At 36.2% G+C, this 13573-nt stretch overlaps 1 protein-coding gene across 1 annotated transcript in view; it reads left to right on the forward strand.

Moving 5' to 3' along the window:
- Positions 1-3933: 3933 nt before the first annotated feature.
- Positions 3934-13573, forward strand: part of LOC141450729 (lachesin-like) — a 338800-nt gene continuing 329160 nt past the window's right edge. Inside the window, exon 1 of the mRNA XM_074121461.1 lies at positions 3934-4252. Within this exon, the coding sequence (XP_073977562.1) occupies positions 4186-4252 (67 nt within the window). The 5' untranslated portion in view covers positions 3934-4185. The remainder of the gene's footprint in view (positions 4253-13573) is intronic.

The raw sequence follows: 13573 nt of genomic DNA on the forward strand, positions 1-13573 counted from the left end.
TATTAGTCATATGCGAATTTAAAATTATTATTTTCTATTCTATTCCCTTATTAATAAATAATATTGAAAAATTCAGTCTTTGAAGTCAGATGGTTTCTAATATCGTACAATTAAAATTGTATAGGGTGCATTCCACTAAGCGTTAACAATGATCACGCTCACGACCACGCGGTTTTGCCCGTTCCACTTGTGAACGTTACAATCGAAAACTCAAGTGGAATGGACCATGGGGCGTTTTAACCGTTCATGTAAACATTACAAATGGCGACCTCGAAAATAAGTCGGAAGCTTGGAGAGGTTATTTTTTAATTTTAACCCCGTTTATAAGCAGTTATAATAAACTTTATTAATTATTGGTAAAGTTGACTTATATTAAAAATATATTTATAATTCAATTTTTTATATTACATTTTCGTGGAGTATTTATAAAATTTAAACAAAAATTAAAATATCTTTTGTGGCAACAGTAGGATATTTATTAATGCAACGTAATAATACTTTAGAAAGTTCTTCATCTAGTTCCGATGAAGAGTGGAATGCAATTTTACAAAATCGCAATAGTGAAAAGTCACGTATTATTCAACTATCAAAGTGTAATTGGTCTTTATTCAGTGATTTAGTATGTAAAGGGATAAGTAATTTTTCATTTTATTATTTTTTTTAGACTTTCGAGAAATACATTCAATTATTTACATGAGATAATACTTTCATTTACTACATGATATAATTTTTTTCGGTCGCCATCTTTTCTTTTAAAAATTGCGCCAAATTTCTGAACGCCCACTTAGATCCAGCTCTTAAGGTGGGGCATTGTGAGCTTCGTATGAGCGAAAATAATGACGTCATTAGTGACGTTTTCGCCAAGACCACTATGACCGCGGTCGTCATGTGGAACGGCTGAAGGTATATTTTGATCGTTGTGAGCGCTTAGTGGGACGCACCCATAGTCAGTAATTATACCGAACACTGTGCTTACAACTTGTCTGTCTTGTTTGATAAATCGTTTATCACCAGTGGCGGTGCTTACCGTAGCATTGTTTGCTTTGCGGGCTCTTTAAGATATGAACAAAAGACACGGCTAGGTAAGTGAAATTCGGTTTTTACAAAGAGTAGAAATGATGTCTAGACACGATTGTTGTAATAGATCATCTTGAGAGCCAGCCTTAACGAAAGTATCTTTCTAAGAAACTATATATAAAAAAAAAAGGGCAGCTTTGGTGGTTTTAATTAACCGAGTGGTTGAAACCATAGCAGATGTGGGAGTGTTTGAGGCCTGGCGGAAGTTGAAGAAGCTGGAAGGAAGACTCTTGATAAGAAAGGTGAAAGAGAGAGCTGGATAATAATGCCAACAATAGACAAGTCCTGGGGAGGTCATCTGAATTCCACTTCACTTCCGGTTAGGAGAGGAAATACGTAAGAAAGGAAGCGAAAGTCATACGAGTGTTCCCGACTAAGTCTACAAAATGATCTAATAAATTTTAGAATTGTTAAAATCACATTGAACGTTGTTTGAGAATCAACAGTGTTTGGTGGAAATTCTAAACCTTAGGGAATGGTCAATGCGCTGTAACTAAATGGGCAGGAAGGGCCCGGTTAACTCCCTAATGGTGGCACAATTTCATCGCTTCACTTCACTCTCTCTCAGCTTACTGGGCGCTTAAATATAAAGACCCTTAACTTAGTTCCGTCCATTCAACAGATTCTTTCAACTTGTTCCTTAACGAGACATTCAGTATCGCGAGACTTAGATTTTCTTCTGGTTCGAGAAATTCGTGGATCAATTAATCAAAAATTAGAGAAATGATCGTTCACTAAACCAGTTCGTTATTCGTCAGGTGTTAAGTTAGGAAGGGAAATTTGTTCCAAACGCCAAGGGCGTTGGGATGAACGTAGTATTTTTCTAGTGGACTGTTAGCGTACATGTACATATAGATAAATAAATAAATAAATAAATAAATAATAATAATAATAATAATAATAATAATAATAAACTTTATTGCTTATAAGGGAATTCCTTGTAGCAAGGAGTAGGGTACAATTTCAAATAACATATAACATAATTTGTTTAAAACAAAATACAAAATTAATTGAACTCAAAATTAGTTATACAAAGCCAATTAAATATCACCAGACGAAACTAGATTGAACATAATTTTAATATTTTAAATAACAATACAAATACTTTAATTAAATAATATTTAAATCAAATATTTCAATGTTTTAAATTTAGTAGCAATTCAATAAACCCAAAATAACCTGTAGTCAATTAAGAGGTACAGTGAAAAATAGTCTGCCTCAGTCAACCCCCAAACGGAAAATCTAGCCAGAGGGCAGCTCCCAAAGTCAAAAGACACTCCACAACAGCGGCGCCAAGAAAGCAAGATCGTTCGCACCCAACGAATAACCAAAAATTAAAAAATATAGAACATAAAAATAACTTCATTCGTCGAGCGCGAAGGACCTCAGCCTCATGACGCTCGCAATGTAACAGAAGATGTCATTCAACTTCCGAAGACTGTCCACCTGCAAAACATCAATTAGTGTATTACAATCAACTTCGCCTTGGATAGATAAATAAATATAAATGAAGTCAAAATCTCTACAACAAACTAATTCCTCTGATGATTGGAAGGAAGTCCGAATCCAGTCCCAGGATAGAATAAACAAGCGACCTGCGGCGGAACTAATCCAAAATATTGTCCAGCACTGCAAAACCATATTTCTAATGATTATCTTCACACTTTGATGACCTTGGAGATTAACAGTTATTTGAAAAAATTGTTCATAGAAAATTCGATTTAGGGCACTTTTGGGAGAAAAGGTTAGGTTAGGTTAGGTAAGGTTCGGTTAGGGTAGGTTAGGTTAGGTTAGGTTAGGTTAGGTTAGGTTAGGTTAGGTTAGGTTAGGTTAGGTTAGGTTAGATAAGGTTAGATAAGGTTAGGTTAGGTTAGGTTAGGTTAGATAAGGTTAGGTTAGGTTGGGTTAGATAAGGTTAGATAAGGTTAGGTTAGGTTAGGTTAGGTTAGATAAGGTTAGGTTAGGTTAGATAAGGTAAGGTTAGGTTAGGGTTCCTTTTAAACTATCATTTCAATGTTACTTCTTGTGTCGTACATGTTATTAAGGAGGGATAAATGTTTAGCAAAAAATTCCTAATCTTCAAGATAATTCCATAACCGAAAGTAATCAACCGAATGGATTTTTCAATTTTTTGGGGGGATTGTCTAGAAAACTGGATTCGTTTTTTTCTAGGCTTTATTTTCTCTTATCTTCATTTTGATATTTCCTTCTAAAAATATTTTTTAAAGAAAATTCTAGAGGATGAATGGGAGTTGGCTTTTCTCTAAAGTGACACTTCAATATGATGTACGGTTCTACAAGCTTTATGTTAAAAAAGAAAAAAAAATGGTTTTCTCAGTTTGAAACAAAAAAAAAAGTAAGAACCTAGACAATCATTTCAGTCGGAGAAAGTCGTGTGAGTTGACACCGGATATCTGTTTTCTACAGCCGAGTTGTTCAGCAGTACGACCAAATATACCTCTGTGCTCCTGGTAACCACCATTCGTTCTATTGCATTTCCCTGAGAAAATGAACCATCTAGTCCATAATGAGAATGCCTATCAGTAAAATGACACTTCCGGTGGAACGACGTTGATCCTTAGGGTCCAATATAAACATAAACTTCCTTTGATTTGCAGCAATTTTTGAGATATTTTTGGTTCACATACCCACAGTTTATTCCCCCCCCCCCCAGACTCAGAGGACTTAAAAAAAAAGGAGGTATACTTCCGGTAAAAACCTCGCAATCAAAAATTTGCCATAATCGCCATATTTAAAAAAATTTGGCAAATAGTTAAATGTAAGCGCCGGCGCGGTAACTATTGTGTGAATCGCCTAGCACGTTGTGCCTGCCGGTTATACAGTATCAGTCGTGCAGCTGTGTAGTGCGGGACGTATACCAGCCGGGGCACTCAGACTTCATATCGGTCATAGTTTCATTTTTAAAATACGATCGTAAAATTTATTAGAAAACTTAAAAATAAATTTTAATAAATTAATTTATTATTTTTTTAAATTTTAATAAAATAAATTAAATGATAAATAAATAAATATTAAATATTATAAATTATGTAATGTTTCATAAAAATATAAAGGCAGAATTTTGCCATTTTATTCGTTGTCAACACCATGTGTAACAATAGAAGAGCATTTATAATTTCCGCTTTCGTCCTGTTAGGATGTTCCGCTAATAAAGGTAAGTTGAATTACATTAAGATTATCTTAGCGATATTATTGTCATGCATTTCTATTCTCAGCCTGCAGTAACCCGTTAGGAGGCTTAATTACGGACCATCCTTACGGACGCCCGGCATTGTTTGGAATATTCTCGTAGTAAGTTACGCGAGTAGTTAAAGATGAACATTTTTCTCGGACCCATCATAGGAAAAAAAAGGTTTCCACCTAACATATCCTGAATGAGCGCACACCCAGACAAGAAATACTTGGTTTTGATTCACAGTTCTCATCAGAATGCGCTCATATCTTCACAATAGCCTAAAATTGATCTCATGAGATATGATAGTCTTTACAGCCTCCAGTTTGAAGAGTGATGCCCGCATACGGTTATTGCTACCCATGTTTAGCTAACTCCAGAGACTTCTATCATCTCAAATGGGTCCTCTTTCTCTTAATTTTATTTCTGCTAAGTGCAAAAAAAGATCTATATTGCTCTAAAAAAAAATTTGGGTTTCGGATGCTTCTATTAAGTACAACCCAGTTTCCCCAATGCCATTGTACAATAAAGCTTAAGGAAGGGAAATATGAAGGCAAACTTGTCTAATCATAGTTTCTTAACAGACATATCTTATTGTCCACAAATACTGGTGGTGCAGGTATCATCAGCGAGGCGATGATTACAGACTCTTTAACGATGGATAGATGACAGTGGGTTTACATCCATAACATCGGCAAATTCTCCAGCTCATCTTGATCCAAACTTTCCGAACTTCTCACCTAAATGTTTTCTGGATGTGCTGTCGGTTTTGATGATTGTACACGGTCGAAGCATTTCACAATTTTTTTATCTTCTAGAATCGGTTCCATCAATCTATCCTTTGTGATGGCGATTGGTGGACAAGGAAGCATTATAGGCGTTCCCAGCTAATGGTATGTGGCATCTTGATATTTATTTTTGGTATGTTAAGTGCAAGTTTTTAATATCAAAAAATCTGGACATGCATTTTTTTTTGCCTTTCCAAGTTTAAGATTTCATCGTGATAAAGAAATAAAATGTAGATAAGTTTCCCTGATGTCAGCATCATGAAGAGAGGGAGAGATCGGATAAGAAATCCAATTGTAGAGATGTCAACCAGTTCATCTGGGAATACTTATCTCAAGCGACCATCTGACTTTGTTTAAGTTTGTTCAAAGTTCATTATGACTTCGTAAAAAAAACATTTTAATTAACTAGACAAATTTTAATTTTTTACATTTTTCTTTTATTTCCGTTATTACTGTTAGGGCTGGTAGTTTTGCCATCGTTGATAAAGACGTTTTACAGGAAATTCATGTTTTGAAGCCATTTAAATCCGAAAAAGTGGTTTTTGTGACCACCTTAGCGTTTAAGGTTCCTTTCTTCTTGTACTTCTTCCTTTATCTTCTGCGAAAGCTCTCCTGTCGTTCCACAGAATTCCTCTTCTCTTGCACACCTCCTTTACCGCTTCTCTTCCAGGCATTGCGGTCTACCTCTTTCTCTCTGCCCCTCCACTTGTGCTTCATATGCCACGGACCAGCGCATCCATCCTGTGATCCATCCTGCCCAAACCAGCGTAGCCTATTTTTATCTATTACTTCTTTTGCTGGACGAACTTTCCAGCTGGTTCTTATTAAGCCGTTAAGAAGCCTGTCTCTTCGGGTCTTTCCCTCTATCTTCCTCTGCTATCTCATCTCAGCTGCCTGTTTCTTACTTTTGTATTTCTTAGTCAATGTCCAAGACAGCGATGTGTACGTGAGTATGGACAGAAATATTGACCGACAGCTTCGTACTCTTTAGTCACTTCTCTGTTCCTGAGGAAGCCCTTCCTGATCGCGCTAAACATGCCACCTGCGACTTCCATTCTTTCCATCATCTTCTTATCCACACAATTCTCCTCGCTTAGAATCTGGTGTGAAGCAGATATGCTTTCTGTAAGCCCACTGAAACAACACCTACCTACTCATGTTCTAATTTACTAAACTAGACACCATCTGTCTGTTTAGCGTTACAATCTTTTCGTTCTGAGGACAGCCAATCTAGTGTAGCTAAATATTATTGGGCTGTAGGCGTTTATGCCTTCTGCATCTACATAATATTTAGGCGCCATGGTAGACGAGCGGTTATAGGCTAGACCCGCAATGCTAAGATGTATTGTTGGTTTAGTGGGTTCTACTCCCTGGTCTCTAGGACTTGGATTTTATTTAATGGTTAATAAAAGAAATTTATAGTAAAGTATGTTAGGCGGTTATAGGCTAGACCCGCAATGCTAAGATGTATTGTTGGTTTAGTGGGTTCGATTCCCCTGGTCTAGGCCTTGGATTTTATTTAATGGTTAATAAAAGAAATTTACAGTAAAGTATGTTTGCTCGTCGCCTCCGTCCACGACACCTAATTTGGTAGTTGGACGTTAAGCCTCGCCAGAAAAAATAGGCGATTACTTTACTTTACTTTTTACCCTGCGATAATATTTATAATTTTGAAGATTATTTGTTTTTTAAAAAATCTTTTTCAGACAGAAGTTTAAGGCGCTCTTATTACAATTTGTCTCGCGCCCTTTCTGTTTGCAAAAAAACGCTGGCTTAGGTCGTCAGCTTATTGATGATATTAATTTTTATCTTAATTTCCGTTTTCTTTTAAGCCCTGAAATAAGGTAAGCTCGGAAAAAACTAGCAGCTAATTTCTTTCCTTAGAAGCCTCTAAGCAACAAAGACTGGTGATGGGACAGTGTTATAGCAGCGAGTAAACACTATCCATCCGGAGGAGAGTAACATATTTATTGAGAAAATTCAAGGTAGACTGGAAAAGAGAAAGAAATCAATGTTCCCATGACGTCGCCAAGAGTCCCCTTTATTGAGGTTATTGATACACCATTCAGTGGCCAATAAATCAACCAAATTTTTAAAGCTAATTGGTAATTAAGGATAATGTCAATGATATTTTTTGTTTCATTAATTTTAAATTTGCAATAAAATTTAGTTAAAATGAATAATTAATTATTTGTTAATGGAAGTTAGTTAATTAATAATATATTTTCATTTTATTTTACCGCCTTAGTGGCCCTTTGATCTATTCCACAAATGACCAGCTGTGCGAGTGTTACTGGCTCTGATTTAATTAATATTATTTAGCGAAAACTCTGAGGTAGAAACTAATTAGAAATTGCACTTAAATAATAAATGATTTGGTCATGAAATTTAAAAATAAAATAAAAAAAATCACGAATGAACAATTAACATCGCTTTCTGTCATGCTTGATGGCGTAATAAAATTTACTTAAAACAGTAAAATTAATACTAAAAAGTAGTTGACTTCATTATTAAATAATAATAATAATAATAGTAGTAATAATAATAATAATAATAATAATAGCAATAATAGTTTTATTCAACAAAAACAATAAATATCACAAAAAAAAACTTAAAAAATTGAAAACATTTCTTGCTATGGATTAAATCTGTCGGAAGAGTTGCAAAAAAAAATATGTAAATATAGTATTTATTAATTGTCTATATTTTCGGGCGTGCTTTACGTACAACTACCAAATTAGGTGTCGTGGACGGAGGCGACTAGAAACTGTAAATTTCTTTTATTAACCATTAAATAAAAAATCCTAGGCATAGACCGGTGGAATCGAACCCACTATACCAACAATACATTTTAGCTGTGCGGGTCTAGCCTACAACCGCCTAACAGACTTCACTGTAAATTTCTCATATTAACCATTAAATAAAATCCAAAGCCTAGACCAGGGGAATCGAACCCACTATACCAACAATACATTTTAGCTGTGCGGGTCTAGCCTACAACCGCCTAACATACTTTACTGTAAATTTCTTTTATTAACCATTAAATAAAATCCAAGGCCTAAGACCAGGAATCGAACCCACTATACCAACAATACATCTTAGCTTTGCGGGTCTATTCTATAACCGCCTAACATACTTTACTGTAAATTTCTTTTATTAACCATTAAATAAAATCCAAGGCCTAGAGTCCGGGAATCGAATCCACTAAACCAGCAATACATCTTAGCTTTGCGGGTCTAGTCTTTTAACCGCCTAACATACTTTACTGTAAATTTCTCATATTAACCATTAAATAAAAAATCCTAGGCATAGACCGGTGGAATCGAACCCACTATACCAACAATACATTTTAACTGTGCGGGTCTAGCCTACAACCGCCTAACAGACTTCACTGTAAATTTCTCATATTAACCATTAAATAAAATCCAAAGCCTAGACCAGGGGAATCGAACCCACTATACCAACAATACATTTTAGCTGTGCGGGTCTAGCCTACAACCGCCTAACATACTTTACTGTAAATTTCTTTTATTAACCATTAAATAAAATCCAAGGCCTAAGACCAGGAATCGAACCCACTATACCAACAATACATCTTAGCTTTGCGGGTCTATTCTATAACCGCCTAACATACTTTACTGTAAATTTCTTTTATTAACCATTAAATAAAATCCAAGGCCTAGGCTGGGAGAATCGAACCCACTAAACCAACAATACATCTTAGCATTGCGGGTCTAGTCTCTTAACCGCTCGGCTACCGTGGCGCATTCTCTTTACTAAATGTAGACCTTTTCTCAACGGATAAAAACAATTTCAAAAATTATTAGATGAATTTTCATCTGGATAAATATTTTTCTGAAAGAAATAAAACTGGTGAATGTGTAGAAGTGAAGTAATCACTAGGTTGGTCCAAGTGTGTTTACTTTCCATCAATAGTTAAAGGGGCTGTAAGAAGTGGGCACTGTCCAGGAACGGCCAGGAAAGTAGTGGCTAGCTGTTAAATCGGTCAAGAGGTTGTTGAGAAGGAAGCCGCCCGCCAACTAACCAACCGGGTGTTAGGGTGGCTGTCATTCCTTTCACTAGCCACTTTCAAAAACTATACATGTGTGCTGCTAGAGCGGTTTAGGGAAGTGTAAGAATAGCTGTGGGTTACAAAGAATGATTGCGGGAGATTGGGTACAGACACTCGGCCTGGTTATGCGGGCGTGAGCTTTGCGTGCGGGTGTGTGTGTGTAAGTGGATGATATCTGGAGAAACATTCATTTACTCTGTGGTACAGTCCGTCTCCAAGGCCGGATCGAAGTTGGATCTAAACGAGAGAATTGCTGTCTCACCTAATTGGAAAGCATTTTGTTGGCTTGGGAGAGCGAGGAGGGGTCATGCTATGTTATGATTGTTGCCATAGTAATTTTCTCTTACCGTAAAAGAAAGGTTTATAATCAGAGCGGTTTCTCGTGAGAAAGTTTTGCACACTTTACAGCTTCCGTGATCTTTTTTTTTCTCTTTTCTACTTTCTCTTATTCTAGTAAGTAAGAGAAAGAATTGTGATCGTGCAAGTTTTCAATTTTGAGCTTCTACCGGAAGTGAACATATTGAGCTTCTACCGGAAGTGAACATATTGAGCTTCTACCGGAAATGAACATATTGAGCTTCTACCGGAAATGAACATATTGAGCTTCTACCGGAAGTGAACATATTGAGCTTCTACCGGAAGTGAACACACTGAGCTTCTACCGGAAGTGAACACATTGAGCTTCTACCGGAAGTGAACATATTGAGCTTCTACCGGAAGTGAACATATTGAGCTTCTACCGAAAGTGAACACATTGAGTTTCCTTAAGTACGAAATTGGTCTGTTTGTTTGTAATATATGTTAAAAAAAATCACTGGGTGCCACCAAAAAAGTTTTAGTCGAAATCGATCAACCGGATGTTCCGCTTTATTGAATCGTTTTTTTCGTATATCTCACGGATGTGAAATGTGGAACCAATTCACTGCGACGGAAGCGTTACTTAGCTTTTAATTAAATAATGTTCCAGCTTCTTGGCCAATAATTGATACGAATGGAAACTGGAATTCATTAATATTGATTAGTTGATGCTGCTTGCTAACTGTATTTATATTTAACTTGATTGTTTACCAATTGGTGAGTCTCACGTCCTGGTAATCACATTAAGACTCTCCATAATGGGGAGAGAAGAGTACTCTATAACCGTAAGTGACATTATAACCTTAGTTTTTTTCAATTAAATAAATATATTTAAAAAAAAAATGTTTCTATGAAAAACTATTATCAGCATAAAACTAACAAGAATTTTTATATAAGATTAAAATCATCAAATTCAAAAGAACAAATCGACTGGAGGGGGGAGAAAAAAAGTTTCCGGCGCCGTTGAAAAAAAAAGTAAAGTAATTGCCTATTTTTTCAGGCGTGCTTTACGTCCAACTACCCAATTAGGTGTCGTGGACGGAGGCGACTAGCTAACTATACTTTACTGTAAATTTCTTTTATTAACCATTAAATAAAATCCAAGGCCTAAAGACAGGGGAATTGAACCCACTAAACCATAAATACATCTTAGCATTGCGGGTCTAGCCTATAACTTCCTAACATACTTTACTATTATATAAATTTCTTTTGATTAACTATTAAATAAAATCCAAGGCCTAGAGACCGGGGAATTGAACCCACTAAACCAACAATACATTGCGGGTCTAGTCTCTTAACCGCTCGGCTACCGTGGTGCCGATGACCTCCTAATATTGGCGCGCATTAAATGAATAAATAAATAAAAAAGGGGGGTGAAATAAAATATTCAATTAAAACGATCTTAACTTCAATTTAAAGCAAACAGGTTTTTTTTGTTAATTAATGGAAATAAAAGTTTAAAGTAAACAATTAATTTGAAAGATATATTATCAAGTTTTGTGCACAGAAAGAGACAGAAAAAATACATTCAACTTTTTTTTTGGGAGGGGGCTCTACATTATCCTTGCAGGATACAGTGTGGGGGCTACAGCACTTCTTTGAAGTAGTGGTCTGAAGTGAAATCAAGGTCTCTATGGTAGCTTCTTTGTGGTGACTGCGTTTGTAAAAGCGTTTTTTTTTTAAACTGGAAATGGTTTATCGCACAAGTTTATATCACGCTTTCAAAATCAAACTTTGATAAACTTTTCTCTTTTTTTAACAGTTAAAGGGAAATAGCAAATCTTGCTTTACAATTAAAGTCCTCTGTAAAAGAAATGCTTGATAAAAAAAAAAAGAAGAAGAAAATTATTATAAAATAATTAATAATCAACAAATTGTTTAAAAGAACAATAAATAAAGGGCGAACAAAAGAAAAACAAGTTAATATTGAGCCACTATAATATATATCTGAAAGTTTAGCTCCTAATTTATAATAGAAATTCTAGTAAAGTATTAGAGAATAGTTTTCTATTCTAGTTGGCGAATTTATCATCATTATCATCACGGGAATAAATGATGAGAATACAGTTCTTGGTCTCCTCTTAAGTTGGTCTCCTTACAATTACTATTCATCCGAGTACAATATTTATATAGTTCTCTGTATTTCATTTTATTTATTTCCGTATCCTTTATATTATTTAGAAAAATATTTTTAAAACCTAAAACTAGGTTAAATTATTTATAAATAGTAAGTTATGTGTTTAACTTTAAAATTCTTTTTTTTTTTAAACGTTTTATTCGTCGTATTTTTATTGAATCCCTGATCGGTTTTAGATTTTCATCCATCATTAGAGGTAGCTTACTCACTTCTTTTTTTGGAACTCAGAGCATCTTAAAACATGTACGAGGTGTGGCTATTAAATAACGAGACTGATGCTGCTACGATCTTAGCGAGCGATAGCTGTGCAACGTAAAGCCTTCTCTTTTGATTGCAGCGTCTCACGTGTTTGTAGAGAAATCTTGTCTGACCGGAAACGTCGTTTGTGTAAGAGGTGTTGGTTTCGTTTTGCCGAAAACATCGATAGAGCAAAGAATTGTTGTGAAATTTCACATAAAAAAACTTGGTAAAACCATTACTGAATCTTAATCCTTTATTAAAAGAAGTTTATGGTGATGAATGTTAATCACGTGTGCGAGTTTTTGAGTGGTTCAGGCGTTTCCAAGATGGGCGAGAAGACGTCGAAGATGATGACCGCCCGGGTCGCCCTTCCACGTCCAAAACGGAAATGAAAATATCGATTATAATTAATCAACATTACTACCGCGTGAGGTGCTTGCTCAACTCTGGTGAAAGAGTAAGGAAAAAAACGGACCCGATTTGTGGAAGAACAAGTCATGGGTTCTCTCCAACCATGACAACACTGCAAAAGCCTGTCAAGACGACGTTTTTAGTAGCCAAGTACAACATCTCAGTTTTTTAGGCCATCCGCCTTATTCGCCTGACCTGGCCGCCCCGTGTGACTTTAGATCTGTTCCTCAAAGTCAAATAAGCAATTTAAAAGGAACACGATTTCAGTCCGTTGATGGCTGTGAAAGAAAAAACGGCACGCGTCATGCAGGAGCTCACAGAAAAAGACTTCCAGCACTGTTTCTGAACAATGGTAAATTCGCATGGAGCCTTGTTGGGATAGGGGAGTGGTGTATATTGAAGGTGATAATAACTAAATATGTATAAATTTAAAATAAAATGTTTTACAGCAATAGTCTCCGTTATTTAATAGCCTCACCTCGCATTTCCGGTGGGAACTCAATGTAGACCCATCATTCTACTTCCTGCTAAGTTGGAAAGAGGAAGCAGATATACTTGAAGGAGTGTAAATAACGTCAAAAGAAGAGAAAATAGAACAAACAGGGTTAATATTAGTGATGAATGTAAGAGCATAATAAGTAAATATGTAATGTGGAACCATATATCGTATTGATGATATACAGAACTTGCGAGGCAGACCCGGAGGTGGTTGCAGACATATGTTAAACATTGGTAGCAGAGCACGTGTAGTATTGGATGTTCCGGGGCTGAGACTACACACACACACACACTCGCACATAGAGCCCCGGCCAGCATAATGTTCTAGGTTATGTCACAGTATGTTTGGTTAGTTGCCGCGTAGTGTACCCAGGCACTTTAACAATGTCTTCGCAAATATAGGGGGGAGCACTGCAGTGAGGACACAATACATGGTGGGGGGAATACCACTTCACTAACCGGAGCTCCTCTCCCACAGACAATCCTCTTCTTCAGTGGATCCTCCACAAAGCTCATCCCCTTTCGGTGGTTAAACCATTTCAACCCAAATATAATCCATTCAGAGAGGTAAATATCCGGGAATTGTACAACTTGGATTTATCTACTCTACTAAATCTTTCTCGTTAATCCTAGAATTTAATTAAAATCCTTAATTTATTTTGTATTTTAAACGGTGCGACAGTCCAACCTGGCCCAATCTTGTCCATCTTCGGACTCTTGATGCGCCACCTTCTTACACCAGTTTGGCGTAGGGTCTTCCCCTATATCGTCCAACCACCTAAGTCGAGGGCACTCTCGTA

This window comes from Rhodnius prolixus, unplaced genomic scaffold (genome assembly GCF_049639745.1).
Source record: "Rhodnius prolixus isolate KJV_2025 unplaced genomic scaffold, Rpr scaffold_8, whole genome shotgun sequence".
In the NCBI taxonomy this organism is placed as follows: Eukaryota; Metazoa; Arthropoda; class Insecta; order Hemiptera; family Reduviidae; genus Rhodnius; species Rhodnius prolixus.